This window comes from Crocuta crocuta, unplaced genomic scaffold, assembly GCF_008692635.1.
Source record: "Crocuta crocuta isolate KB4526 unplaced genomic scaffold, BGI_CrCroc_1.0 scaffold258, whole genome shotgun sequence".
NCBI classification, from domain to species: Eukaryota; Metazoa; Chordata; class Mammalia; order Carnivora; family Hyaenidae; genus Crocuta; species Crocuta crocuta.
Genome location: NW_027532842.1, coordinates 2,814,519 through 2,841,177, shown reverse-complemented (window position 1 = coordinate 2,841,177; position 26,659 = coordinate 2,814,519). Strand labels below are relative to the sequence as shown.

Genomic DNA, 26,659 nt, shown 5'->3' with positions numbered 1-26,659 from the left:
CCACGAACCGCGAGATCATGACCTGAGCGAAAGTCGGACGCCCAACCGACTAAGCCACCCAGGTGCCCCTGGGGGGGGTGGGTCTTATCTTAATCAAGCACTGGAAGAGAGGACAAGAGAAGACAGACCTTCAGCAAGAACCACACCTGGAATGGGAGGCCAAGGGGCAAGTCCAAGTTTATAAGCCTGTGGGACGGAGGGAGCTAAGCCTCATAGGACGAGGGAGGCTGAATCGACGACATGCTACAGAAAAGCAAGCAGACATCAGCCATTTTGTTTCCTGGTCTGTGGGCAGGAGTCACAGATGCTTTTAAGAATCCGACAAAGGATGCACCTTCTTAGTAGGAAAAAAATACACATGCGCAAATAGAAGGTTGCACACAATTCCATCAGGTTCCTTCCCTCCAGTTAAGTCTTGCCCTGAATATAGACCATGCAAACAATTCAATGACAGACAATTCTATAGAAGAAAGTTTATTTCCATTCATAAAATATATCACTAAATAGCTGAAAAAGTTACATATTATTTTTAAAACATAGATTTAAAAAATCATATCAGCTTCTCCTTAGCAAAATGCTTTTGTTGTATGTATTTACAAGAATATACTATTTTCGGGTACACGATTTTCACTAAAGCCAGACTGAGAAGGCCTTTGGATGTAGGTAGGTGCTCCAGTAAAGTTAATTATCATCTCTTCCTGCCCTGTGCAAAGGATGATGTGATTTTACAAAAGTTCCTTTGAAACCAAGAGTAAATACAGAGAGCTTCTAGAGAAAAGTCCAGCAAAGAAACAGTTGAGAATATACTTTCTTTTAGTGATGAGATTAATCCTGTTTTGGTAATCTATAGCCTGTGTAAGCTGGGCGTCGAAGGGAGGAAGTCCTTAAGATTAAGTCCTCTCTCTAGGAATCTTCACCAGGGGCCTGTGGAGGGAGTGACCCCGATTCCGCCTCTCTGCTGTAAGGTCGCCTGTTTTGGTAGACAGAAGGACGGTGGGAACCGTGGCCATCCATGTTCTGATACATCTGAATGTGGGAAAAAAACAGAACACCGATTACCATTGGATTATGACGTCCATGTCGAGGGGCTTTCCTTGCAAATTACTTGCTATTACGATACATAAGTCTTCAATATTAGAGGATATTAATTGACAAAGCAAATGTGGTCCTTTTATTCATGGAGAAATCAAGTCAAACATTTTATTCTATGACTATGTCTAACCTTGGCTATAAAATCTCGATCTACAAATCATAAAGCTGAGCCGTAAAACCATAAAAGAGAAAGGCCACCACAAGAGATCTGGTCATTATGCAATTAACACAGGGGACCGATGCTTCAGGTTCTAACCACGTGACGTTAGAGTGGTTTCCCAGAATGAAAACCCGTTTTGTCTGATGATAAAGCTCATGCACATTCATATAGATAACGTAAGCAATATAGGAAGATGTATAGCTAAAATCGTCAGAGATAGCCACCATTATAGTCTGCTGTGTATACACAGCTTTGTATCAGTAGGCTGAGTGCAGATTCTGGTTTAGAACCTTCTTCTGAGTTGCCGATGTGTTTTCCGCATGTTACATGTGTTAGATATTCTCACTGTTTACTAAACAGGAGCACATTCACCTTTTTAAGAGCAGCCTCCCTTAGTACTGATGCCCCATAACTAATCTTTTTTAAAAAATTATTTATTTACTTTTGAGACACAGAGAGAGAGCGTGAGTGGGGGAGGGACAGAGAGCGAGGGAGAGAAAGAGAGAGGGATAAAATCCCAAGCGGGCTCCCTGCTCAGCGAGGAGCCAGATCATGACCTGAGCCAGTATCCAAAGTTGGGCGCTCAACGGACCGAGCCACCCAGCCACCCCTAACTAACCTTTTGATGGACTGGTTACATAATATAAACTGAAAGGTGCACCCTGACGTTGTCTGTCTCTGGGATGAACGGGGGACCTGGCATCGCTGGGTCTAAGGGGATGCATATTTGAGTGGTCAAGCACTCAGGGGTACCCTGCAGAAAGCTCTATTTATTTCCACTCCTATCAGCTGTGTCTGGAACACTCTTTTCTCCAGAACCTTACGACAATGGCATTGACTGTCGTTCACATCTCTAGCCCTTTGTCCAGGGACAAGTTTATCTCCTTGCCTGTCTATGTTTCACGATAAGCAAAGTCGAACATCTTTTTCTACATTCAGTGAATTGCATTTCATTGCAAATAGTCTGCTTATCGCCTTTGCCCTTTTATCTTGGGCTATCCATCTTTTTCTTATTATTTATGAGAACTCTTTGTGATGTCGGGATAGTGCATTCTTAGGTGAGTTTGACAGACTCTCTTCCTCCCCTCTCCCACCCCCTCGATTCTGTATATGACTTTTTGTCTGTTTTTGACCGTCAGTTTGTTAACTGAATGGACTGTCTCCTACTCTTAATTTTTTTCTTTCTGTAAAACAAATAGACAAAAATATCCTTTCACACCTGCTCCGCACAATAACAGTTTGCCTCTACCCTTAAGGATGAACAGAGATGATATGTCTTTTTTGGAAAGTAGAGATTGGTCATGACCTGTTGAACCAAATGTAGTATTGAATTTCTAGCCATCTGAGCAAGGCTGTGACAGAAATACCAGGGACACTTGAAATCCAGCAGCTCCACACCTGGATTTACTATCTTTCATCTTCAAGCCTTCTCTGCCTCCTGTATTTACAAGTCCACTTAGCACACTGCCCATCCCGTGATCCAGAAGTTTCAGGACCACCTCCTAAGCTTGCTGTATTCTCAGAGCCAATCACTTCCTGGGGCCCGTTCTGCTATGTCACTGCTTTTAAGGTCTTCCTTTCCATTCCTTTCAGTGATTTTTTTATTTACGTAATTAATTTTATGGACGTGTAGCTGACATGCAATGTTACATCAGTTTCTGGTGTACGACATAGTGATTCCGCAAGTCTGTAGGTCACGCCGTGTTCACCACTGTGTGGTTACCTTCTGTCACCCTGCAACACTATTTATTACGCTACCACCGACTTCTTCCCTATGCTGTACCTTTCATCCTGGTGACTTATTCATTATAATCGGAAGCTGGTACCTCCTTCACCCCTGTAAGTGATTTTTTAGTGACTTTTTAAATTGCATAATACATGAGTAAGTCCTCCTTATAGAAAATTTGAAACCCTAGCTTTCCAAGTGCATTTCCAAGAGGTGCATAAGCTTTTCTTATACTTTTGAAAATGGTGTCTTCATCCACAATTATGTCCTTTTTATTCTGAATCTCATTTGTGCTTTCTCTTTCTTCCTTGCTCTCTTCGTAAGTTAGTATGCTTTACTGGTATGTTTGTACACTGTGTTAACAGACAGTAGTAATATAGTGTCAGCTAGTTCCAGACTGTTATATTCAACCCCTAAGTCCTTACTGTGTTACCTTGGGCAAATTAATGAACCTCTCTGTATCTCTGTTTCCTGATCTGCAAAAGAGATAATGGTAGAACTGACTTCGTGAGCCTCATATGAGAATTAAATGCCTTATTATGGGTAACATGTTAGTAGTGTGCATGACATTAAAATGGTAGCATTTAAATTATTAGTTTAAAAGCAACTTTTGGCTCTCCTGACCATCACTATTATTTTGTTTTGGGGGCTACTCTTGGTTTAATTAATTCTGCTTATATCAACATTAGTTCTTTTCTTTAAAAAATTTTTTTTAAATGTTTGTTTATTTTTGAGAGAAAGACAGAGAGCGAGTGGGGGGAGGAGCAGAGAGAGAGGGAGACACAGAATCTGAAGCAGGCTCCAGGCTCTGAGTGGTCAGCACAGAGCCCGATGCAGGGGTCAGACCCACAAACTGAGATCATGACCTGAGCCGAAGTCGGTGCTTAACTGACTGAACCACCCAGGCGCCCCTCTCTTAGTTCTGTTCTGCTGCTGTGTTCTTTCTCTCTCCCCCTCCCTCCCCGTCGTCTACATTGCTGGGTTTTTTTTTCTTTTTTTTTTTAATGTTTTATTTATTTCTAGGAGAGAGGGAGAGAGAGAGACGGTGTGAGCAGGGGAGGGTCAGAGAGAGAGGGAGTCACAGACTGAAACAGGCTCCAGGCTCTGAGCTGGGAGTCAGCACAGAGCCCGACGCAGGGCTCGAACCCACGAACCGCGAGATCATGACCTAAGCGAAAGTCGGACGCTTAACCGACTAAGCCACCCAGGCGCCCCAACTGGGGTTTTTTTCTTAGCTCCTTGAGTTGAAAGTCTAAGTCATTCATTTTCATTCTTTTTTGTTTTCTAACAACTGAATTTAGAGTTGTAAGTGTGGCTGGCGCCTCCAGGTTTTAACAAGCAGGACCTATTTGTATTTCTTTTTCCTTCCTCTTTCTCCTTCTTCTGAACCAAAGACTTCTGTAAGAAGCAGGGACTTTAATCTCTGATGTCAGACGTTGGGGGCTTTTAGGTTGACCTTGGGCCACTTCTTACCCCACGGCACTGAGGTGAGTCAACGCGACCCATATGATGACAGGCGCATTTACTTTGAAATTCTCCTTCCTAAGTGGACTTACGAATCCTGCTGTTTTGTGGGGCTTTTTTTCTTTTTCCATGAATGTTCTTTGTTTCTCTCTCCCCTGCTTTATTGGGTTGATCAAGTTTTCTATGGTGTTTTTTTATTTCTACACTAAACCTGAGATTATAGATTATATTGCTCTTTTCACAGTGGTTATAGGTACATTTTTACCACCCGCTTTATTCTTCTGTGTACTTAACAGCACGGCTGCTCCCAGTGTGGAGCCGCTGCAGGGTCCCCCTGGCCCCGACCCCGCTTGGCAGGAAAGCAGTGTCCTTATTCTTTCAAAGGGGCCTCTGTTGTGGGTCTTCCCCCTTCGGTCCTAATGGCTTTCATGGCTCCGGGGGTTTTCCACCGTTTCTGGTCCACAAAGATCTCCTTCTGGCTGGCTTGCTTGCTTTCTCTCTCTCTCTCTGTCTCTCTCTCTCTCCCCCCCTTCTGGCTTTCAAAGCCAATTATGGCCTCACTTCTTTAAAATTATATAACAGGGCTACCGTGGGGGCTCAGTCGGTAGAGTGTCCGACTTCAGCTCAGGTCAGTTCGTGAGATCAAGCCCCATGTCAGGCTCTGTGCTGACAGCTCAGAGCCTGGAGCCTGCTTCAGATTCTGTGTCTCCCTCTCTCTCTGCTGCTCGTCCCCCACTCAGACTCTGTCTCTCAAACATAAACATTAAAAATTTTTTAAATAAAAAAATAATAAAAATATGTAGCATATATCTATATTTTTATATTTACATTTATTTTATATTTGTGTATTTATGTATAATTCATTATATATGATATATCTATAGTATATAGGATATATTTTATATTTCCTATAACTTGTGGGCACTGATCTGAGAGGCGAGGTGATGTGAGTTCAGACCCCTTTCTCGAAACAGGAGCTGCGTGTGTCCCTTTCCTCTGCACGCCTCCCCCCTGCACTGTCCAGTTCACGCCCTCCTTTGCTGTATCGCCAGTCAGCTCTCAACTGACGTCCTTGCTTTCGCTGATCCGCTTTTGCTTTCTCAAACTTGCTTTTACGCTTCCTTTCTTCCAGAAACACCTGCTTAGCCCTTTCTCTACGCCAAGCATTACGCGAGGCACTGGGTACGTGACAGTGAACGACACAGGTGTGGCCTCTAGCGTGCCCTCCTGCTGTGAGTGTCCCCTGCCTACGGGACTGCACAGGGGACGTGAAGGTGAGCGGTGCACTTCCCTGCCCTCGTGAACCAAGCGTAGTGATGCTAAAGCAAGAGTATCGCACAACACCATCTGAGGCTCACACGGAGTTATACATAAAGTGTCACAGGGACTCAGAAGGAGGACCCTGAAATCTGAGGAGGGAAGTTACAGGGGGTCTTGGGGAGGAGGGGGTAACAGATGTGTAATGGCTATAGACACTATATTAGTTTCAGGTGTATGATGTGAGTCATCAGTGAGTCTCTATTGCAAAGTGACCACTGCAATGAGCATCTGTCGCCTTATGTAGAGATCTGGGCCATCAAGACAAATTCTGAAGCCTGTTTGTCCATTCTACAATCTCTCACTGGCTCCGCCCCGGTCTGAATAATGCCGTAGCACGTTAGTCAATGATCTCCCTGCTCTAAGTTATATTTAAAGCTTTAACCTGTGGTGTTTCAAAAATTTTTTTTAACTTTTAATTTATTGGGGGAGGAGGTGGAGAGAGAGAGACAGAGCACGAGCAGGGAATGAGCCCAGGGGAGATAGAGGGAGACACAGCATCCGAAGCAGCCTCCAGGCTCCGAACTGTCAGCACAGAGCCCGACGTGGGGCTCGAACTCATGAACTGTGAGATCATGACCTGAGCCGAAGTCAAATCTTAACCGACGGAGCCGCCCAGGCGCCCCTGACCTATGTGCTTCCCTCCGCTTCTCACTTGTTCCCCCGAGGGCCATTTTCTTCCCTAGTCCACGACGGAGCAAAAACAGAGATTTCACACAAAGCACTCACGTGCACACCAGGAAATATTACCCTAGGCGTGCCGCCTCGGCCTGGCTTCTTCCAGAGGCGCGATGGGGCGACGCTCAGGGGATGCGAAGGGAAAGCATGGAACAGCAACCGAGGAGGAAGCAGGCTCTGCTCCAGCGGGCACAGCCGCCTCGTATGGCTGTGGAGATTATGTCTCGCTCCCAGGTGCCCATCCAAGCGGGCAAGGGGGCACTCCCATCCAATCTCTGCTCTGCCCCCCAGGCTTCTAGACGGGAGCCCGTGGCACCAGCCAGGAGTAGGAGGCGCCTCTCGGTGGCTGGGTGGATGAATCCACCCCCCCTCCAGGAAGGGATGCTATCTTGTAATTTACCGAAAGAAGCAACAGCTTGCTATCAGTGGCTCTGATACTGGTAGGGAAAGGAACTTTCCGTCACAGAGGGTCAGGGGGCAGAGAGGCAGAGAAGAGGGGGGAGAGGTGAAGGGGTGTCCCTGAGCTTGGATACCTCAGCGGATTCATCATCGTGGAGAGCTTGCCATTCAACAATTCCTGATATGTGGGAGGCCCCCTGAACAGAGGGAGACGGATTTGGACGGCCTGTGGCCATGGGGACATCAAAGAGCTGCACACCGAGACCAAGGCGCTCCTGAACAAAGCCAAGGGTCAGTTCAACGGCAGCGGACACTCCACCCTGGCCCACCAGCTTTATAGTCTTGTTTTCCTGCACATTCCCCCACTCACCCTAAACTTTAGCCACAACCACATATTTTCCATTCAACTTTCTCAACTTTGAACCTTTACTTACATCACTCATCCAGCCTGGAACACTCTACCAACCCCTCGTTCCCCAGCAGCCAAAGCGCTACTCGTTCTTCACAGCGTAGTGCAAATAAGACCTCTGAATCCACACCCAACCCCCCAGCCAGCCAAAATTCCTCGGTGCTTTCTCTTTGCCTCAACGGCTTGTTTCTTGTTTCCCTCTGTAATTCTTCTTTCAGTTTATCTTGCAGCATCATTAACTATTTCCAGAATCAGCTACTCAATGGCCTTGAGGCTTTCCATCTCCCTTGACCTTTTTGGCCTAATTCCCTGACAATAATTTCATTTTCGGATGTGATTTTTCAGAGGCACCTGGGTGGCTCAGTCGGTCAAGCGTCCGACCTTGGCTCAGGTTGTGATCTCACAGTTTGTGAGTTCGGGTCCCGCAGTGGGCTGGCTGCTATGAGTGCTGATCCCGCTTCGGAGCCTCTGTCCTTCTCTCTCTGTGCCCCTCTCCTGCTCACGCTCACTCTCTCACCAAAAAAAGAAGAAAAAAAAAAGACTGAATGTGATTTTTCAAACATTCTGCCAGGGGGACAGGACATATGCCACCTCTACCCAGGTTTCCGGAGAGGCTACAGAATTGAAAATGGACTCTTAATAGTTTAGAAAAAGAGAACAGAAACTCCATTTAAAGAATCAGGCACCCATGTAACTAACATTTATTGATTAACTACCAAGTGCCTGCTATGTGCGAAGTCTTTTCACATACATCATATGACTTACTCTTCAGAGCTCCACAAAGTAAGATCTGTTAATCCCGTATTTTAGATAAGGAAACTGGGGGCCAAAAAAAGATGCAGTGACTTAATGGAGGACTATAAGATGTAAACAACAGAGCCAAGATTTGAACCGGGGGCTGGGGGTCCAAGGTCCCATCCTTTGCCCACTGCTTCTAGAGGGTGGTTCCGTTCACTACGCCGGGTTGTATCACTGGGGGCAGAGTCAGCACAGGGATTCCAAGTTCACAAGGCTCAAGGATCACCCAGCGTGACAACCCATTTTACAGGTGAGAAAAGCAAGGAACAGAGGAGGAAAGCGATTTGCCATAATGCGCAGGCAACGAGGGACAGAGTGCAGGACTGGGCCTGACTCCCAGGACTGAGGGCAGTGTTCCTTCCTCGGTACCGCCTTGCATGACCGCGCTGCATGACCGACTGTGCGATCACTGCACCCGAACCGGGTGGGGGTCAGGGACTCGGTTCTATTCGGTTGTCCAGTCCCATGCACTGGACACCTAACAGCATGTGATTTCTTAATCGGCCAAAATCTATAGGGAGAGCCTTTTCCCCCCTGAAAACACCAATAAATAGGGGTCGCCCCATACACCTTTTAAAGGGCAAACATTCGCTTAGGTCATGATCTCGTGGTTCATGGGTTCGAGCCCCGCGTCGGGCTCTGTGCTGACTGCCAGCTCAGAGCCTGGAGCCTGTTTCAGTCTGTGACTCCCTCTCTCTCTGACCCTCCCCTGCTCACGCTGTCTCTCTCTCTCTCTCTCTCCTAGAAATAAATGAAACATTAAAAAAAAAAAGGGCAAACAAGACAAATGGTGGTGGGAAAGACCACGTGGTGCCTTTGGTTCTCAGCACCCCAGCGAGTGTTTGGAGGTACTGCTTTCCTTTCTAACAATGCCTTTTAAAGTGCATTTATTGAGAGAGAGAGAGAGACAGCACGAGTGGGGGAGGGGCAGAGAGACGGAGAAGGCGGGTGGTGGAGAGAGAACCCCAAGCAGGCTCCACGCTGCCCGACAGGGGGCTTGAACTCACGCAATCGGGAGGCCGTGACCTGAGTGGAGANTACCGCTTCTTCCACGTCGGCCAGCTGACAGCCTAAAAATGAGGTCAGGTTGGGGAAGGACGGCCGTTTCCTTGAGTCAAAAGCCCAGCAGGATTGCATTATAAAGTATCTGTAAAGGCAAGAGGAGGGGGAGTCGGAGGGGATCGCAGCGAAGCAAAGCCGGTCCCCTCCCGCCGGTTACTGCGTGGCCAGAACTCAGTTGAGGCGAATCAGATGAGGGGCAGAAACGCATCTAAAAGACTACCGCGTGGCCCAGAAGTCGGGAGGTGGAGTCTTATCACTCCCAGGGGGCCCTGGAGCAAGCGACTGAAACCCCTACTTCCCAGCAGCTTAGGGCAAGAAAGGTTCAGTCTTGTTCAGGAATCCCCACCCCCCGCAAAAAAAGGATTAGAGTTTCCTTTCCTTTTTTTTTTTTTTTTTAAAAGAGGAATCATACGAATCTTGCATTGAAGGATTTACTTTTTTTGGTCATGCATTTGTAACTAGAGACACGATAAACTCCTGATTTCAGCCACCTTACAGTCTGATGTGAACTTACATTTCTTCCGTAGCATAAAATGGCTGGTCCATCTTAAATCCACTCTGAATGAGTTTATAGAAGTTAGCGTCGACCGGGATGCCAGGGTAAGGATTGACACCTGGGGAAAGCGTTAGGCAGGCTAAGCCATCTCGTTTGCTTATTTATTCACTCAATGAACAAGCATGTTCATTGGGCCAGACACTGCTTGGCGTGAGGCTGCAGGTGGGGACAGACCACAAATAAAAAATGAAATGGGGGCGCCTGGGTGGCTCAGTCGGTTAAGCGTCCAACTTTGGCTCAGGTCATGGTCTCACGGTTCATGAGTTCGAGCCCTGTGTCGAGCTCTGTGCTGACAGCTCGGAGCCTGGAGCCTGCTTCAGATTCTGTGTCTCCCTCTCTCTGCCCCTCCCCGGCTCGCACTCTCTCTCTCTCTCAAAAATAAATAAACATTAAAAACAATTAAAAAACAAAACAAAACATGGAATGGCACACGCCGCATGGAGGTAGGGACTACAATCAGAGGTCGCACGTCACGCACTCTGACTTAGGAATGCGACGGGGCGCGGCGGACAAGCGGTGGCAGCAAACCGCAAAACTTACCGAGTGAGAATATTTCCCAGAGTAGTATTCCATACGACCAGACGTCACTCTTTATGGTGTAGACGCCTTCAAATAGGCTCTCAGGAGCCATCCACTTCACAGGTAGCCGGGCCTGTGAGGGATCCAAGAGGGCACTGATCAGTGGCGACCAGCGGTGAACGGACTGAATGAAGAGTATTTCTCTTATTAGGTAGATACTAAAATATAGTTTCCTCCTAAAGCCGTTCTTCATCCCTAACTGACAAGACCACATTGCTCAAGGGGAAGTCTTCACTTTCAAATCAACATCCTAATCAATAGCCTTAAAAAAACCAAACCTCGCGTATCTCTTTAACACTCATCTTGAGCAAAGGCTTGTGCTTGGACATGGGTAAGGCCCATAGCAGGTATTTCCCATTAAGGAGTAACCCGTCAGGTGGCTAGAGGTAAGCAGACGCTGGTAAACCTGTGGGATATTTTCTTGGAAGAACGTCAGTGGAAATACCATCTACAGGGATGTGGTGAGGGGAGCATAGATCACCACTTCCAGGAATGATACCAGGCTGGCTTCTGTGGCTTTAATAACCTCCAGTGGCACGAAAGGTGGGTTTTGAGTTAGCACAGCCTCAGCTCAGAGCCAAGACCAAAGGGTGGATAGGTGACTGGGGTAGAGCTTTCTGTAGTGTTTTCTTTTTCACGAGTGGAGGAGAACTTCACCAGCCATGTTTAATCTGCCGAGGGAGATCACAGCTCAAAGGGCACGTGGCCGACTCAGTCGGTAGAGCCCGCAACTGCTGATCTTGGAGTCATGAGTTTGAGCCCCACGTTGCGTGTAGAGATTATTTAAAGAAAAACAAAAACCTGAAGCTCAAGAAAGAAACCCTATTTTAAATCCTGCACCAACAGATGAGCTGATAAAACCAAACAGGCTGGTCTGGTTAATTTGATTAATGCATGACTTAATTGCGGTGCCACATGGAATTCACCTTCCCACGTAAGAGGCTGCCAGATAGTGAGGTTAAACGCTGCACAGCCGCACAGAAGCTTTGATCATATTTAACTTCAGCTCCGACAATGGAGGCATAGATCTAACATCAGCTAAGATGGTTGTTTGATGCTAATGGGAATACGGTCTAATTTGATTTTTAACATTTATTGGCCATTTCCCCCAGACAGGTGCTTTCATGTTGGTTTTATTGGTTTATTCCCACAACAACGCGGGGGAAGGGAGTGGATAATCCTCATGGGAAACGCCACACGTGTCCCAAGGTTATGGCCAGAGTTGGGGCTCAGACTGTGCTCTAATCCACGGGCTGTGTAATTGTGGGCAAATCACGTTTCTGTGCCTCGGTTTCCTCACCCACAAGCGAGGTGCTTTGAGGACTCCATGAATTAATGTATGTAAAGCACTTAGAATAGTGCTGAGCATGCAATAAGCTCTATGTCAGTACTTGCTGTTACTATTATTTCACAAATGGGGACAATAAAGGACCGAGAAATACTAAAAAGTAAGGATAGGAGCTTAACTCTAGGTGTTGTAATTATTGCAGCCACGTTCTCTCCACGGCACAATTTTATCATTTAGTATTTCTAATAGCTCTCTTATAAATAACACATTGGGCGGGGCACTTGGGTGGCTGAGTCAGTAGAGCATGTGACTCTTGATCTCAGGGTTTTGACTTCGAGCCCCATGTTCGGTGTAGAAACCACTCAAAAATAAAATCTTTAAATTAAAAAAAAAATAGGGGTGCCTTGGTGGGTCAGTCGGCTGAGCATCCGACCCTTGATTTCAACTCAGGTCATGATTCCAGGGTCGTGGGATCGAGCCCCACATCAGGCTCAGCGCTAAGCGTGGAGGCTGCTTAAGATTCTCTCTCTCCCTTTGCCCCTCTCTCCTGCTCATTCTTCTTCTAAAATTAAAAAAAAAAAAATTGAAAAAACACATCTGTCCTTAGTTTTTTTTTAATGCTTTTTAAAAAATGTTTATTTTTGAGAGAGCGCAAGTGGGGGAGGGACAGACAGAGGGTGACAGAAGGTCCAAAACAGGCTCTGCACTGGCCAGCTGTCAGCAAGCCGGATGCGGGGCTCGAACTCACCAAACATGAGGTCATGAACTGAGCCGAAGTTGGACGCTCAACCAACGGAGCCACCCAGGAGCCCTGTTTGGTTTTGTTTTGTTTTAACAAGTATATCCAGTCATGTTTTAGGTCTGCCTGTGTGACAGTCATAAGATGCTAAATATTCACTAGCCATATTTAATTTAAATATTGTGCCTTTAAAATTTTTTACATTTAATATTTAATTTATATGTTGTACTTTAAAAAATGCTTTATGGAAGCTACTGCCAAATCCCATGATTGGAAACAGGACTCTGGTTACTTTACAGCCAAGGGACCTGAAGAAAGTGCAAGTAATGGGTTAAATTTAAAGTGTGGCTTGTTCTCCAAGGTCCCTAACTGATCTCTTGTGACCAGCCCAACGACAGATAGACGTGATGCTCCTTCACTGGCTTTTATTACAGCTGGGATATTCCCTGAAGCTACAAAAAAAGCTTTTGAGCATAAGAAAGCTAACTGCCCGGAGGAGTTGCCGTGAATCGAACTCGCACCACCGTGAGCAAAGCTGTCTCTGGGAACAATGACAGAAGACAAAGTGACAAGACAAAAAGATGCAGGAAACGGCAGCCTCACGTTGCCCCTGATAACGTAGTTGGAGTCGCTCATGATGTCTCGAGCCAATCCAAAATCACAGATCTTCACCACTTTCCCGTGGGTCACCAGCACATTCCTGGCTGCCAGGTCTCTGTGCACACACTAGAAAGGATGAAATGGGAGTGTTATTTACTGTGATGTAGATTATCGCCGAGTGCAAGCCTTCTTCTGGTTTCAAGGTCAGGAGTTACAGGCTATGGGGATGTAGGGTTCATCAAAGTGTCTTCTCTTTCCTGGGCCAAGAGCAGTCATTGTGCGTGATTTGTGGCACTGACTGAACACAGATAGCCCAGTGCCGCAGTTATTGTGGATGCAGTCACCCGTGCTGCTTCTGGAACGTTCCTAGAGGCCAAGGGGCTGGGTTCTTTTTTTTTTTTATATAGCTTTTTATTGTTTGNGGGTCTGACCGGTCTGGGATCCCAGGGCTTCCTGGGGCATGGATATTTACCACACTACAGTGTCATCTTTGATGTGCGTGTCTGCCTGTCTCTTTCTCTCCTGTCAGTGACAAGAGCTGACTCGATTTCAGCACCTCGCACGGTGCTCTGGTGCTCAAGCAACGTTTGATGGGGTCGTGGAGGCTACGGGGAGACCCAGGAGCAACTAGAGATGTAGGGAGAAAGGACAGACGGACTCAGGGGACAGGGCCTGAAGGGAAGACAACGGGAGAGGGTCTAAGAAACTGGAGAGTCCTCAGAAAATTCTTATCATTACAAGCCTGGGGGGCGGGGGCGGGGAAGCAGTGCCCCTTGACCTCCAGTTGTGGGTAGTTTGAGTATTTAGTTAAGGTCAGGCAGCAAACCAGGCCAGTCAGTCAGGCTAGATGCTCTCCAAGGTCTACAAAGACGCTCCCAGAAGCACTACTGTAGCCACGTAGGTGAACTAGGGGGAAATCAACTATACATACACTTGAGCAAAGAGGGACTCCAACAGCCGGTGGGGAAGATGAAGAGGACAAAGGGCCTCAGAGACGAGGAGCAGGAAAACATGATGGGACGGGTTTTTTTTTTAACTCGTGAGCAAGGTACCCACATTTGAAGGGAAGAGCAAAGAAGGTAATGTGCACTTTCAATATCCGTGAAGGGAACAAAACAAAACAAAACAAAACCCTCGAGCGCCTAACTGGAGTTGTGTTAAACATACAGATTAACTTGGACAGAACCGACTTTTCTTGTAAATGCAGAATCTCTCCTACATGAAACTGGTGAAGCTCATTTATTCAGGTCGTCTTCTTGTTCTTTAGTAATGTCTCATGGGGGAGTGCATGGGCTTGTGTATTTCTTGTTCTGTGTATCTCAAGATGCTTCACAGGTTCGGTTGCTATTATGAAGACCATTTTTTCCTATTCTTCAAGGTTGTAAATTTATTTCACATTAATCTTTTTAAAAAATTTTTAATGTTTTATTTTGTATTTGAGAGAGAGAGAGAGAGAGAGAGAGAGAGAGCAGGGGAGGGGCAGAGAGATAGAGACAGAATCTGAAGGAGGCCCCAGGCTCCGAGCTGTCAGCACAGAGCCCGGCTTGAACCCACGAGATCATGACCTGAGCTGAAGTCAGACGTTTAACTGACTGAGCCACTCAGGTGCCCCCATGTTCATCTTTTTTAAATTGAGATATACTGGGGGGCACCTGGGTGGCTCAGTCGGTTAAGCGTCCGACTTTGGCTCATGATCTCTCGGTTCATGGATTCAAGCCCCGCATCAGGCTCTGTGCTGACAGCTCAGAGCCTGGAGCCTGTTTCAGATTCTGTGTCTCCTTCTCTCTCTGCCCCACCCCCACTAGTGCTCTGTCTCTCTCTATCTCAAAAATAAATAAACTATAAAAAAATAAAAAATAAACAGAGATATAATGACACCATATTAGAGAAAGTAATTTTTTTAAAGAAAAAAAGATAATTGAAAATATTGTCTCCAAATTCAGGAAGAAAGAGGAGGAGGCAAAAAGGAGGGACGTGGAGGAGAGACGGGGGAAAGAGAATGAAAATTCAAAGGGAAAAGAGGAGGGGAGAGTTGGGAAATAGAGAGAAGGCAATGGAACGTAAGACTGCAAGGACGGAAAGTAGCCCAGGGAATGGCTTTCGTCTGCTTACAGGCAGGAGACGTTTGAAATGTCAGAGAACAGGACTCAAAGGCAGTTGCAGAAAGAATGCAAAGCTGAGATAGACACCATGGTTCGAGGCAGGCTCTGTTGTCTGGATCTGGGCTTAGCAGGGGAGGAGGCGGTGGGTACACAGGAATCCTGCTGGCCAGCAGCATGGCACTGCAGAAAAGGCAAAGACACCCGGGCACGGGGGTCGGGGGACCAGCCCAGCAAGTAGTGCACACAGTATCGGAGCCTCTGCTTACCCAAGGTCAATGCCCACACAACCTGAACTGACCATCCAAGGAAGGACTGACACTGTACATCTCACGTTGGCCTCCTATCTAGAAGTTTCAGGGGACTCTGGACAGCCTGGGAGGGCTGTGATAACCATTATCTAATAAAGGATCCCGGGCGTTCATGCTGTAATTTGTCAGAACCTGGTGTGAGGAACCTTCTTGCACCAGTGAAGGGTGAGGTGGTTGGTGGTGGGGAGGGGAGGACTTTAAGGGATACAAGTTAAAATAAACAATCAAAAGGAAAGCACATCTCAGTTCCCAAATTATCTTGTGGCTGGTAGGTTCTTCTTCAAAAGGAGCTTACCGACTTAAATTCCAGAAATTCCATTCCTTTGGCCACTTGATAGGCGAAGCAAAGAAGATCTTCGAATGTCAGCACGTTTAAGTCCTCTTCTTCCTCTAGCCTCTTTTGGTTTTCATATTCGATTTCGTCTGTAAAACAGAACGGGTCCTCACACCTGCCCAGAGTCTAAGAAGTTGTCCTTGTAAAGCTCCACGGACAGTTATTAAAGTCACAGTGAGGTGGAGCGCCCAGACTACAAGAAGACGCTATCAGGGCTCGGCCCCGGAAGCACTGGTGTGAACTCATTTATGCTAAAAGCTGTGCCACATTTTACGAACCGTATGGGACACTGACTGTTCCTCCCTTTGATCCTTCTGATGGTCCTATGAGGAAAGTATTGTTAGCCCCACTTTACCGATGACAAAATTGTGGCTCAGATGGTTACATAACTTGTCCAGTCTTCCAGCCAGGAAGTGAAGGAACCCCAAGGTTAACCCAACTTCTATCTGATTCCAGAACTCATCCACTTCACTTATCAGTACTCAGTTGGCTCTAATAAATGTATGACTTTAAAAAGGATCACCGGACCAAATAAGACAGCCCTCAGTGTTGATTAGTTACATACTGACATAAAAGGCACAATATATAAACCATTGGCTTGTCATTACCTTTGGAGCAAATATGCATGAATGAAGCCTACAGGTGACATTAGCAAAGAACATCATGTTCTGCATTTACAAGCTTTTCAAAAGTAGCTAAGAGAATTCCTGTATCCATTTCTATTTTAAGGTGCTACGAATCAGAATAAAATATTACCTTCAGATTGAAATGAATTCCCGTTGAACCCTGAGACATGATTCAAGTCCTGGTGAATCTGGACTTCTCTTGAACCAGGCATGCTATTAAAAACATTGTTTCATTATTTATGTTCTTCTGAGTAGACGTTATCTTTTCAAAAATTACAATTCATCAAAGAGACGAAATTCCAGTTATAAATGAGCTTTTAAACAGAAAGCACAGCATCTACACTGTTTTTCGCGTCTGTTTTTCGCGTGTGTGGGCATTCAAAACGTGGGTGGAATTAACTGAACTTGCCAAGTCTAACTAGGAGAGGAGTGATCCCCGCTATCCGTCCAGGATCCCACAGTTCAAAGAGGACTGTTCACTCTGTCCCTGCCACAACGCAACAGGCGGGGTGTGAGAGTCACATTTCAGAAAAGACTTGGTGAGAGAAATGTGATTTGCTGAAATCACGAAACTAACAAAACACATCATCAGGACGCAGACCTCTGTTTCCAAAATCTCACTTTCCCTAAAAAACCTCATGTAATACAGATCTTCTATAAAGACCTTGAAGTGTTTTACCATCCTTCTTTCCTCAAGCTGGTCCTTGTCAATAAAGCTCACTTCCCTTTCCTGTGAAATTAATAAATTATAACAATGATAATCTTTTCTATGGTATATAATGTAAAATTCTTCACTGAGGAATTCTGTGTGCATTGTATACAAGGATTCCATTTACTCCAGCGTACAATTTCACCCCAACTTACAATTTCCGTATCTTCAGAAAATGGCTTCGTCCTTTCAGACCACAAATACCCCTAAATTGCTTCAGTGTATTTAACACCCCAGTGACCAGAATGAACCAAAGGCCCTGTTGACCAGCATTAGTGGTTACTAACCACGGAGTGCTGATCACACATATCTGACTCATTAAAGACTCTACTCTACAATACAGACTATGTTATAGAATGTTCTCAGTTTTTGAATATGAACTGAGAAAATCGGTGCAGAAGATTGGAGTGACGGGTATGAATCAGTTAAGGGCAAGTACACCAAGACACCCATGGGGATCTCCATGGGGCCTCCCGGCTTTAAGATGCTAGGTCTCGGCCTCAGACCTTAGAAGGCCAAAGGTGTGCACTGAAAGCTACACACTTAGAAAACAGGCTGGAATCTCAAATACACCCTCCAGAAGTACCTCAGTAAAGACAAAAGTCTCTAACAACCGTGCCTTTAGCATAAGGGGGAACTTCCACATGGGCCGAGGAAACAAGACTGCATCGTGGATCGGGGAACCGTTCTATCAAGAATGCCTGCGGATTCACTCGGAGAAAGGGGTTACACTATGTTCGAGTCACTGGCAAGAAATTCCCAAACCAATGGATCCCCAAACTCCTACGGCCCTCACTTACACACTGACACAAGAGCTCCCCACAGGACCGAGAATCACGCGGGCTCCCCACGGCAGAATACACAACACAGGCCACAGGGACAAACGTTACTGCTTCTTAATTTTGCCCCCATCACACTGTGTCAATTGATCCGTTCTAGTTTTTGAAAATCCTGTTTATGAGTTCAGAGCAAAGCTCCCAAGGCCTGAACCACTCTCTGTGAGTACGTGAAGGGCTTTGGAAAAAGTGTTGTTCTTTCTACCGACACCTACGTGTTATCCAGGAGACCTGAGAGACTGAATAATGCGCCCATCCCCAAACTGAGTATGTGTCCTAAGTATGCTGCAGGCACAGATGGACTGGCACAGCGGGGGCCCCTGTACCCTCGGAAAGCGAAAGGTCTCACTGTCCCAAATCAACAGAGAAAACGATAGCAGAGATAAGTGACCTTTCTAGATCTTAGGACCCATAGACTACACAATGCCGGACGATGGCCTTCAGAGACTGGCCAGTGGGGGGTGTTTAAACCATCATACTTTGTCTGCGTTCTATAACACATAATTGTGAACCCTTGACCCCTTCTCTTACCTGGAATTTGGGTGTGACTGGAAGGTGGGGTAAAAACTGAAATTGTGTTCCTTGAAAATCTCTGTCCATGTCCTGTGAAATTTTTCTCTTTTATTTCTTAGGTAGTTAAGAAGATCACCATAGCAACAGTATTCAAAAATCAAGTAAACTGGTCCTGAAATAGAGTTTTCATTAGAGGCATACAAATACCAGGCAATTTTTTCAGATGTCTGTGTGGCAGACAAAATAATCTATGAGAGCCGACTTCTCCCCTGGGGTGGGGAGAGTACAACTTTGAGCTTATCTCTTCTTCTTCTTCTTCTTTTAACATATATTCATTTTTCAGAGTGAGAGAGACAGCATGAGTGGGGGAGGGGCAGAGAGAGAGGGACACAGACAGAATCCGAAGCAGGCTCCAGGCTCTGAGCTGTCAGCCCAGAGCCCTACATGGGGCTCAAACTCATGGACTGCGAGGTCATGACCTGAGCTGATGTTGGACGCTTTGCAGACTGAGCCACTCAGGCGCCCTTTCTTCCTCCCTCCCTCCTTTCCTTCCTTCCTTCCTTCCTTCCAGATTTTTAAAAAGTGATTTCTACACCCAATGTGGGGCTCGAACTCAAAACCCCAGGATCAAGAGTCTCACACTCCACTAACTGAGCCAGCTGGCTGCCCCTGAGCTTATCTCTTCCTATACTTTAAATTCAATTTCAGCTTTTTGCTCTAACTCCTTGGAAAGCAGTATCTTCTCGCCTTCCATGTGGGAATGAGTTGCACGTGTTGCCTCACCAATAACGACCGGCCCTTGGGTTTTCCAGTTTGCAACTGAGAATAATATGACAGCTGCACTGTGAGTGCTTGGCAAATATATGCCCATTTCTTGTTTGCTGAGGAGGGAGAAATATGTCACAAGCATCCTCCCATCCATTTTCTCTGTTTCCCATTTCCTTGCCCCAGTTCCAGAAGGAATGATGCTTGAGCACATCCTTCAGGGGTTTCTTTTCTTTTTTTTTTTAATGTTTATTTACTTATTTTGAGAGACAGAGAGAGAAAGCGTGAGCAGGGGAGGGGCAGAGAGAAAGGGAAAGAGAGAATCCCAGTGGAGCCCAATGCCAGGTTCAATCCCATGAACCGTGAGATTGTGACCTGAGCCAAAATCAAGAGTCGGACGCTTAACCGACTGAGCCACCCAGGTGCCCCCCGTCCTTCAGGTATTTTGAAGCAGAAGTGAATCAGAGTGGCTGCTCCGTTGAATTCTGGGAAAATGAAGTTTGAAAGCCCGTCTTAGCTATGCATTAGTTGAAGCGGCCCAAAGAGAGCAGTGGCCAGGTGCTATGGCCATTCTCACCACTGCCTTTAGTCCAGCTTCATGGCCGGGGGAGAAACTCCATCTGAGCAAGTAGAACGAGCCACCACAAAGTGTGTCTGCAGTGCTGTCGTTTTTGAGTAGGTGAAAATGATGTGGGCTACCCCCATACCAAGAGGCCTTCTCTACACTGACCCATCTGATTTCAGAGTGTTCAATGTCTAATTCCACTTGGGTGTGAGGACCTACGCAATGACCGAGGGAAGAAGAGACAATGGAGGGGTGCCTGGGTGGCTCAGTCAGTTAAGCGTCCGACTTCAGCTCAGGTCATGACCTCATGGTTTGTGGGTTCGATCCCCGCGTCGGACTCTCTGCTGACAGCCAGCTCAGAGCCTGGAGCCTATCTTCAGATTCTGTGTCTCCCTCTCTCTCTGACCCTCCCCTGCTCACGCTGTCTCTCTCTCTCTCTCAGAAATAAAGAAAACATTTTTAAAAAAATTTAAGAAAGAGGAGACAACGGGAACAGATGTCCTCTTTGCTTTCAAGCTAAAATATTTTTGATGAAATGTTTTCAGTAGGAATTGATTACCTGACAGTGTGCAGGCCCCCAGCAGATTGACAATATTCTCATGGTTTCCCAGGTGAGTCATCATTTTGAGTTCAGACATGAGAGCCTCTCTTTCGGAGCTATCTGCTTTTTCTGTCAATGGAAAAGCATACAAAATGTAAAGCTAAAGTAAAATAGGTTATTTTTAGGTCATTTAATAAATTAAAACATTCTCCAGTTCAAATTTGCATGAAACCATTTTAATGCCTAAAATAATACATGATTTTTAATTAATAAGAGCTTGTGTTTAAGACAGAATTTCAAAGACTGGAGTATAAAAGTTGAGTCTAATAATGAGCCTTTCTACTGGATGTTTCTCTACCTACCAAAATGAAAATCTCTATAGCTGACCCTCAAAAACCAAAATAAAACAAAACAAAACACATGAAAAAGTTAATAAATATGCTGAAGGGAGAAACATAATTGGTTTTGTTTTGTCTCTTGGATTTGTGGGCACAGTGAGACAAGACAGAAATGTCAGCAAGGGTGGCAGGCTCTGGCCCATAGTCCCCAGGTCTAAAACCTTATATTTGTCAACGGATCCAATGGTGAGAAGGTCAAAGAGACCAGTTCCCACTTATCAAGTGCTCAAGAGACTCATTAATTGATAATGAGAAATATAACTACCAGATAGGCTAGAATGTCTCCATTGGCCAATGGATTCTCCCCACGAAGGTAAGTCCAGATAGCTTGGCAAAGAGTATTCACAATCTTTCTTAGAAGCATAGCATAAGGGTTGTTATCTCATGCTAGTGAGACTGATGTGCCCAGGTGGTTGGGGCATCCCTGCCCAGGAGGGTGCCGGAGCCCTAGAGGCAAGAGCAGGGTTTTGGACTTCCCTCTCCAGGTACCAGGCACCTTCTCCTCTGTTGGCACATTCTTTCTTACAGACATAGTTACTTGTCTTTACATTCAGTGAAGATTTGATTAGGTATTTCTAGGTGTCATTATTTTGTCTTGGAAGACATCTTAGCCTTTATGGTAGCTTTTCCCAGAGCACTGATGCCATCTATTTTGAGTTAGTGAGCTCTCAGGGTATTCTCACTTCCAATATCTGGGCATGGGAGTGAGATGCTTCTCTGTGGCCACTGTGACTCCCTAGTACTTCATGTCTTCTGCTGCTTCATGTTTTACAGGGATCCGTGGCTTTCAAATGTCCATCTCTTGTTCCTCATGACCAAAATAATACATTTTATGGTGCGCTTAGCATTGTCAGAGCACCTTCATATCCTATAACCTGACTTTTGTCCATTCGTATCCATTCATTCATTCACTCATTCGTTCATGGAACAAGTATTTATTGACCGCCTGCTGTGTATGAGGCAATGTGCCGAGCGATGGGGGAATGAGCCATAGACAAGACACAGGCCCTGTCTTCTTGGGGTTTAGAGTCTCCTGGGAAAGGGAGACAAGTAAATAAACAATTACAACATAGTGTGGCAAACGCAAAGCAGCAAATGAGTAAAAGGGGGCTGTGGGATCACGCAAAAGGGACGCCCACCCTAGCCTTGGAGAGGAGTGGAAGGGGACACCGAATGCCTGAGGGAAAATGCCAGGTGAATTCACAGTGGGAAGGGAGGGAGAACATTCCACACTGAAGAAACAGAACAGGCAATCAAAATACAACTCGGCAGAACAGATACAACCCTGGCCCTCATGAGCCTTAGGGACTAATGTGGCAGATGAGACGTTCATGGACTAATTAAGCAAATATGTCATCACAATTGTAATATGTCGCGTGAGAAAGGAGCCTACGGAGAGCTAACCTACAGCAAGGAACTTGATCTCCTCAGTGGTGTGAGAGAAGGCTTCCCTGAGGAAGTGATATTTCTGCTGAGATCTAAAGGAGGAGTGGGAGAGAACCACGTGAAAGAGGAAGGGTGGGCAGAGGGATGGGCCCACACAAAGGCCCTGGGAGGGAGCACGGCACTCTGGAGGAACCGAAAGCAGGCCGGAGGTGTGCCACCTCCCAGCTGAGTGCGAGGTGGGGAGGAGGGCAGCCACAGGCTGCAGGGGTAGAGGCTACTTTGGGAGTAATCCAAGGCACCTGTAAACGCTAAGTGGGAAAAACGGTCGGCTTTGCATTTCAAACTGTCACTTGGGCTTCAAAACTGAGAATCCAGAAGGAGCATACAGGGGACATGCCTGGAAGTTTTGCTGCCGCCATTCTGAAGAGATAGACTGGGACTGGGGTGGTGGAGAGGGGAGAAGAGGGTGGGTTCAAGGAACACCGAGCACGATACCAGACAGGGAAAGCTTGTGAGGCACTAGAACGAACACAGTTTCAAGGATGAGGCCTAGGCTTCCGGTTTGCCTGACTGTGGGGAATGTGGCTGGTCACTGGCCCTCGGAACCAATCACGTGGAGGAAGCATTGAGGGAGGGCCAGGCCTGGAGGAGTTCAGTTCGAATGAGAGAAACTTTGGAGACACTCAGGCATTTGGACATAACCTGAGGCTCAGAAGGGAGATTCAGTTGTGAGAACCATTGGTGCATAGAATAGAGCCACTGGGAACATGAGCCAGCCTGCAGCGAGCATGTGCAGTGGAAACGGAAGGAGGCAAGCCTGTATAAACAGCTGGTAGAAGACCGTGAGCCAGGAAAAGACTGTGAGGCAGTCAGACCGGTAGGAGGAAAAACAAAAGAACGTGGCGACGTGGAAGTCAGAGGAAAAGAGCGCCAAAAGGAGAGACTAGGCAACGGTGCTGACCCAGCTGCCAATTCAAGTAACGTGAAGATGGAAAGGTGTCCATGAGACCTAGTTCGTCGGAAGTTGCTGGGCACCTCAGCAAAAGCCAACCAGAGGGCTCTTGCTGAGTGACCGAAGCGGGGGACGGAGGTGGAGGCCAGGTGGGAGGGGACGGAGCCGCAAGTGGGAAGTGAGAATACAGAGGGCTTCAATCGGTGCTCCTGCCCAGAGTCTGTGTCAAAATGTAAGAAACGACATCTGCCTGTAGTAACAGCACCCCCTAATACTGAAGCTGAAAACACTCAACAAAGCCGGAAGAGGAAGAAGAGGTGGAGTTTTGCATTCGTGACTTGGGTTTTGCATTCCCTCCTTGGTTGCCACAAACCCCACCTCAGTCCCCTTTTAACCTCGAGGCATGGCCGGCGGTAACCATGAACATGACAGCAAAGAGTAGAAGAGGAGGCGGGAGACGATGCCTCCCATTTTTGCGCAACTTTGTGGACATCATGCCACTTTACTGTACCTTTCAGCATTTTGACTGCCACCTGGATTGAGACTCCTGTTTTACTAATTCCATAAGCTGTTGCATTCATCACTTTTCCAAAAGCACCTGATCCTAGAACCTTCCCTGCAAGATAAATGGTGAGTGAGTGCACGTTAGAGATTTTCCAACAGAACGGAAATGCTATGGAAACATGTGGCCCATTCGATTCTTACCAAATTCTAAATTTTCTCTCGGAAACTCCCACTTGAGATCATATTCGTATTCTCTGAAGTCAACGTAGAAGTACTCATTATCCAAAGAGCCGGTCACCTGTACCATCTGCAGCTGGCTTTCATACCTAAATTGCTTCAGGGATGAAATAACGGGTCTGTTAGCAACAGGCAGTTCCTCAGAAATAGGAAACAGGGTGGAATTTGTACCTTGACTTTTACCTTTTTGTACTTGTGACAGATCAGCACGGTTAGGACCACAATGAAGGGAAGACAAAGCCCAAGGGTCGCATAGAACAAGATCTTGTCTTGGATGAAAGGGAAGGGCGCTGCAAGGAAAGGGGATCGCTGAGCAATGGACTGGATGGAGTGGAAGCTCCTTAGGATTCTGCATGTCTTGTTTGAGAATCCATCCTGTGCAGTCCTGACAAGCCCTTGAGAAATACTCGTCTCCCCCATGGAAAATCTGGCAATATTCCTAAACAGGGCAAGTTCCCTTCCTAGAAAATTTTGAGTGATGTTGAGCCCATTTTTAAAAATCGCATACCGGGGTCATGCAAATCACCTCTCTTTAAACCCACAGGATATTCAGGTCAGAATTAGGGGGCACCCGGGGGGGCTCCGTCGGTTAGGCATCCGACTCTTGGTTTCGGTTCAGGTCACGATCTCACAGTTAGTGAGATCGAGCCCCATGTCGGGCTCAGTACTGACAGTGCAGAGCCCGCTTGGGATTCTCTCTCCCTCTCTCTCTGCCGCTTCACCCATCACATATTCTCCTCTCTCTCTCCCTCTCTCTCTCAAAATAAATGACTAAACTTTAAGAATAAAATAAAGTAAAACAAAACAAAAGAAAATAGTTTGTGTCCTCCGTATGAAGGTATTGGATGCATGGGAAGTTAGCATGGGGATGCTGGCGGTTCTAAACCATTAGTGTAGGCATGCCGGTTTCAGACTTGCTTAAGTTAGAAGGGTTGTAAGAAACAAACTCAAACAGTAGGCTACAGGAACATAAAGAGATTAATCAAAAGAGAAAATGGTAGAGACCCCACAGCGCTAAATTGGTTTCTCTAGAATTGAATCTTCTGGTTGATACTTCCTACCCTGGGTGTTTATGGTTCTACCTCATGAGTCATAATAACGTAAGGAGAAGTCCGTCTGCCCTGAATTACAAAACAGCCTATGTCCCGTGGGGATTCTTGCCTGACTCAAAAAGACGCGCGTCACACAATGCACCTATACGCTTTTGTAAAATCCCCCAAGTAAAAGGCAACAACAGGGACTGACTTCAGCGGGGAATTCCTGAAGGCGGCACCGTACAATAGCAACCGCTGTTACCTGAGGAGTTTAAAAGGATTGTTTCGCAAGATGTGCCAAGGGCATTGTGTGCACAACACTTCACCAAGAATCCTTTCAAGGCCTCACTCATGTTGAGCGTGCTGCTTGAGATCCATTGTCCGAGCACTTTTCCGTTAGCTCTTTTATTCCAAATTCCTTCTGTGATTTCCTCTGTGCAGCTGAAAAAGAAAGGGCGGGGAAGTCAGACAGGTGGGGCCTATTGTCAGAGTAGACGTTAGGGTTTGTGCTGCGAGCTTTACGAGAGATTTCTTGGTTATAAGTTCTGAGAAACAATCTGTGACCAGTTAGAATTACAGTTGAGTCAGAATGTAAACATTGTAAATAGCTCATCATTTCTTTTTAAGCTGTGTTCATGAGAAAGCGTCAGTACGCCGGGGAGAGTATGAGTTTTGTGTTCTTCTAACACCAGAGATACCAATGTCCTCATTACTTGGGAGACTTGTCCGAACACTTCTTCCACGTCCAAGATGGCAGTGGGTATCCGTCAGAGGAGCAAGAAGCCTGACTTGCTGATGATGTCTCGACTACCACCTGAGGTTTCCCTGTAGAGAAGAACATGTGAAGTAAGTGCATGTGGCATGGTACTTTCCAGAAATGGCCTCAGCGATCGCTTCATCTAGGCTGCCCAGCTACTCCAAGCAGGTTGTGCTTCTGGGAAGGTGTCTTGTATGCAAGATGACACAAGACCTCTGGCTATTCCCTTTCTGCCCCTTGTGTGGGATTTTCCGTACAGACAGCCCTACCACCACCCATCTGCAACACACTGCATTTCCACCGCCAGCCCCTCCTGGAGACGGCTGACATGAGCACTTCTCTCCACCTTCAAGTACCAAAGCGGTTCTTAGCTTCAGGAGAGAAACATCTCTAAAAGGTCCAAAGAAACGTACTCTCGTCTTTTTATAGAGCAAAGACACCCAAATTACTAAAACAAATCAATGTCAGGTAATATGGCTTTTAGCTGCTCCTTAACATGACCTTTCAAGGTACCAAATGTGCTCTCTAAAGCACATTCAGAGAGGACATGGAAAAAGTATCTTAGCTTCCAAGGAGGAACACAGAACAATATCTATTTTTCTTTCTTTCTATCTATCTATCTATCTATCTATCTATCTATCTATCTATCTATCTATCAATCAACAAAGCCAGTAGATTTGAAATAAAATTTCAACATACTTCAGTATTTAAAAATAGTTTATAGAATTTCTTCTAAGCCTTCCCTTAGCTCTTTCTGGTCATGGTTAATAAAGTAAGCAGTTAAAAGATTAAAATGAAATTCCTTGACAATTTAACTTACTTCTTATGTTCAGCGTGAACATTTTTGTGAACTCGGCATCATCATTTTCTGCGTGAAATATATATTCTCCTGGCTGGTGTTTATGGTTGCAAAACTTAGATATGCTGTTTGAAAAAGAATTGAAGACACACTTAGCCAGATTCTTACAGGAGATGCTGAAATGAGTGCTGGCGTGCATGGGAGTCTTCCTTGACTCTCATTCCCTAAAGTCTGGTGGACAAGGAGGTGTCCGTATGCTAGACCCTTGCTAATCTAAGTGTGGTATGGTACCCCGCCAGGCAACAACAGCATTGGTTATTATCTAGGAGCTTGTTTGAAGGAAAAATTCTACGTCCCCATACCCCCTAGACCTACTGAGAGAGTCTGCATTTTAAGAAAATCTCCATGTGATTCATATGCATGTTA

The 26,659-nt window shown here is 46.1% G+C and overlaps 1 protein-coding gene across 1 annotated transcript in view; it reads right to left on the bottom strand.

Moving 5' to 3' along the window:
• Positions 1-560: 560 nt before the first annotated feature.
• FLT3 (fms related receptor tyrosine kinase 3) overlaps positions 561-26,659 on the bottom strand; it is a 52,559-nt gene continuing 26,460 nt past the window's right edge. The window contains exons 9-23 of the mRNA XM_077745373.1: positions 26,255-26,358; positions 25,391-25,502; positions 24,940-25,118; positions 23,827-23,933; positions 23,608-23,740; positions 23,414-23,518; positions 20,185-20,295; positions 18,314-18,467; positions 16,368-16,450; positions 15,573-15,700; positions 12,871-12,993; positions 10,202-10,313; positions 9,620-9,719; positions 9,085-9,190; positions 561-1,026 (exon numbers count right to left, since the gene is read on the bottom strand). Of these exons, the coding sequence (XP_077601499.1) occupies positions 904-1,026; positions 9,085-9,190; positions 9,620-9,719; positions 10,202-10,313; positions 12,871-12,993; positions 15,573-15,700; positions 16,368-16,450; positions 18,314-18,467; positions 20,185-20,295; positions 23,414-23,518; positions 23,608-23,740; positions 23,827-23,933; positions 24,940-25,118; positions 25,391-25,502; positions 26,255-26,358 (1,780 nt within the window). The 3' untranslated portion in view covers positions 561-903. The remainder of the gene's footprint in view (positions 1,027-9,084; positions 9,191-9,619; positions 9,720-10,201; positions 10,314-12,870; positions 12,994-15,572; positions 15,701-16,367; positions 16,451-18,313; positions 18,468-20,184; positions 20,296-23,413; positions 23,519-23,607; positions 23,741-23,826; positions 23,934-24,939; positions 25,119-25,390; positions 25,503-26,254; positions 26,359-26,659) is intronic.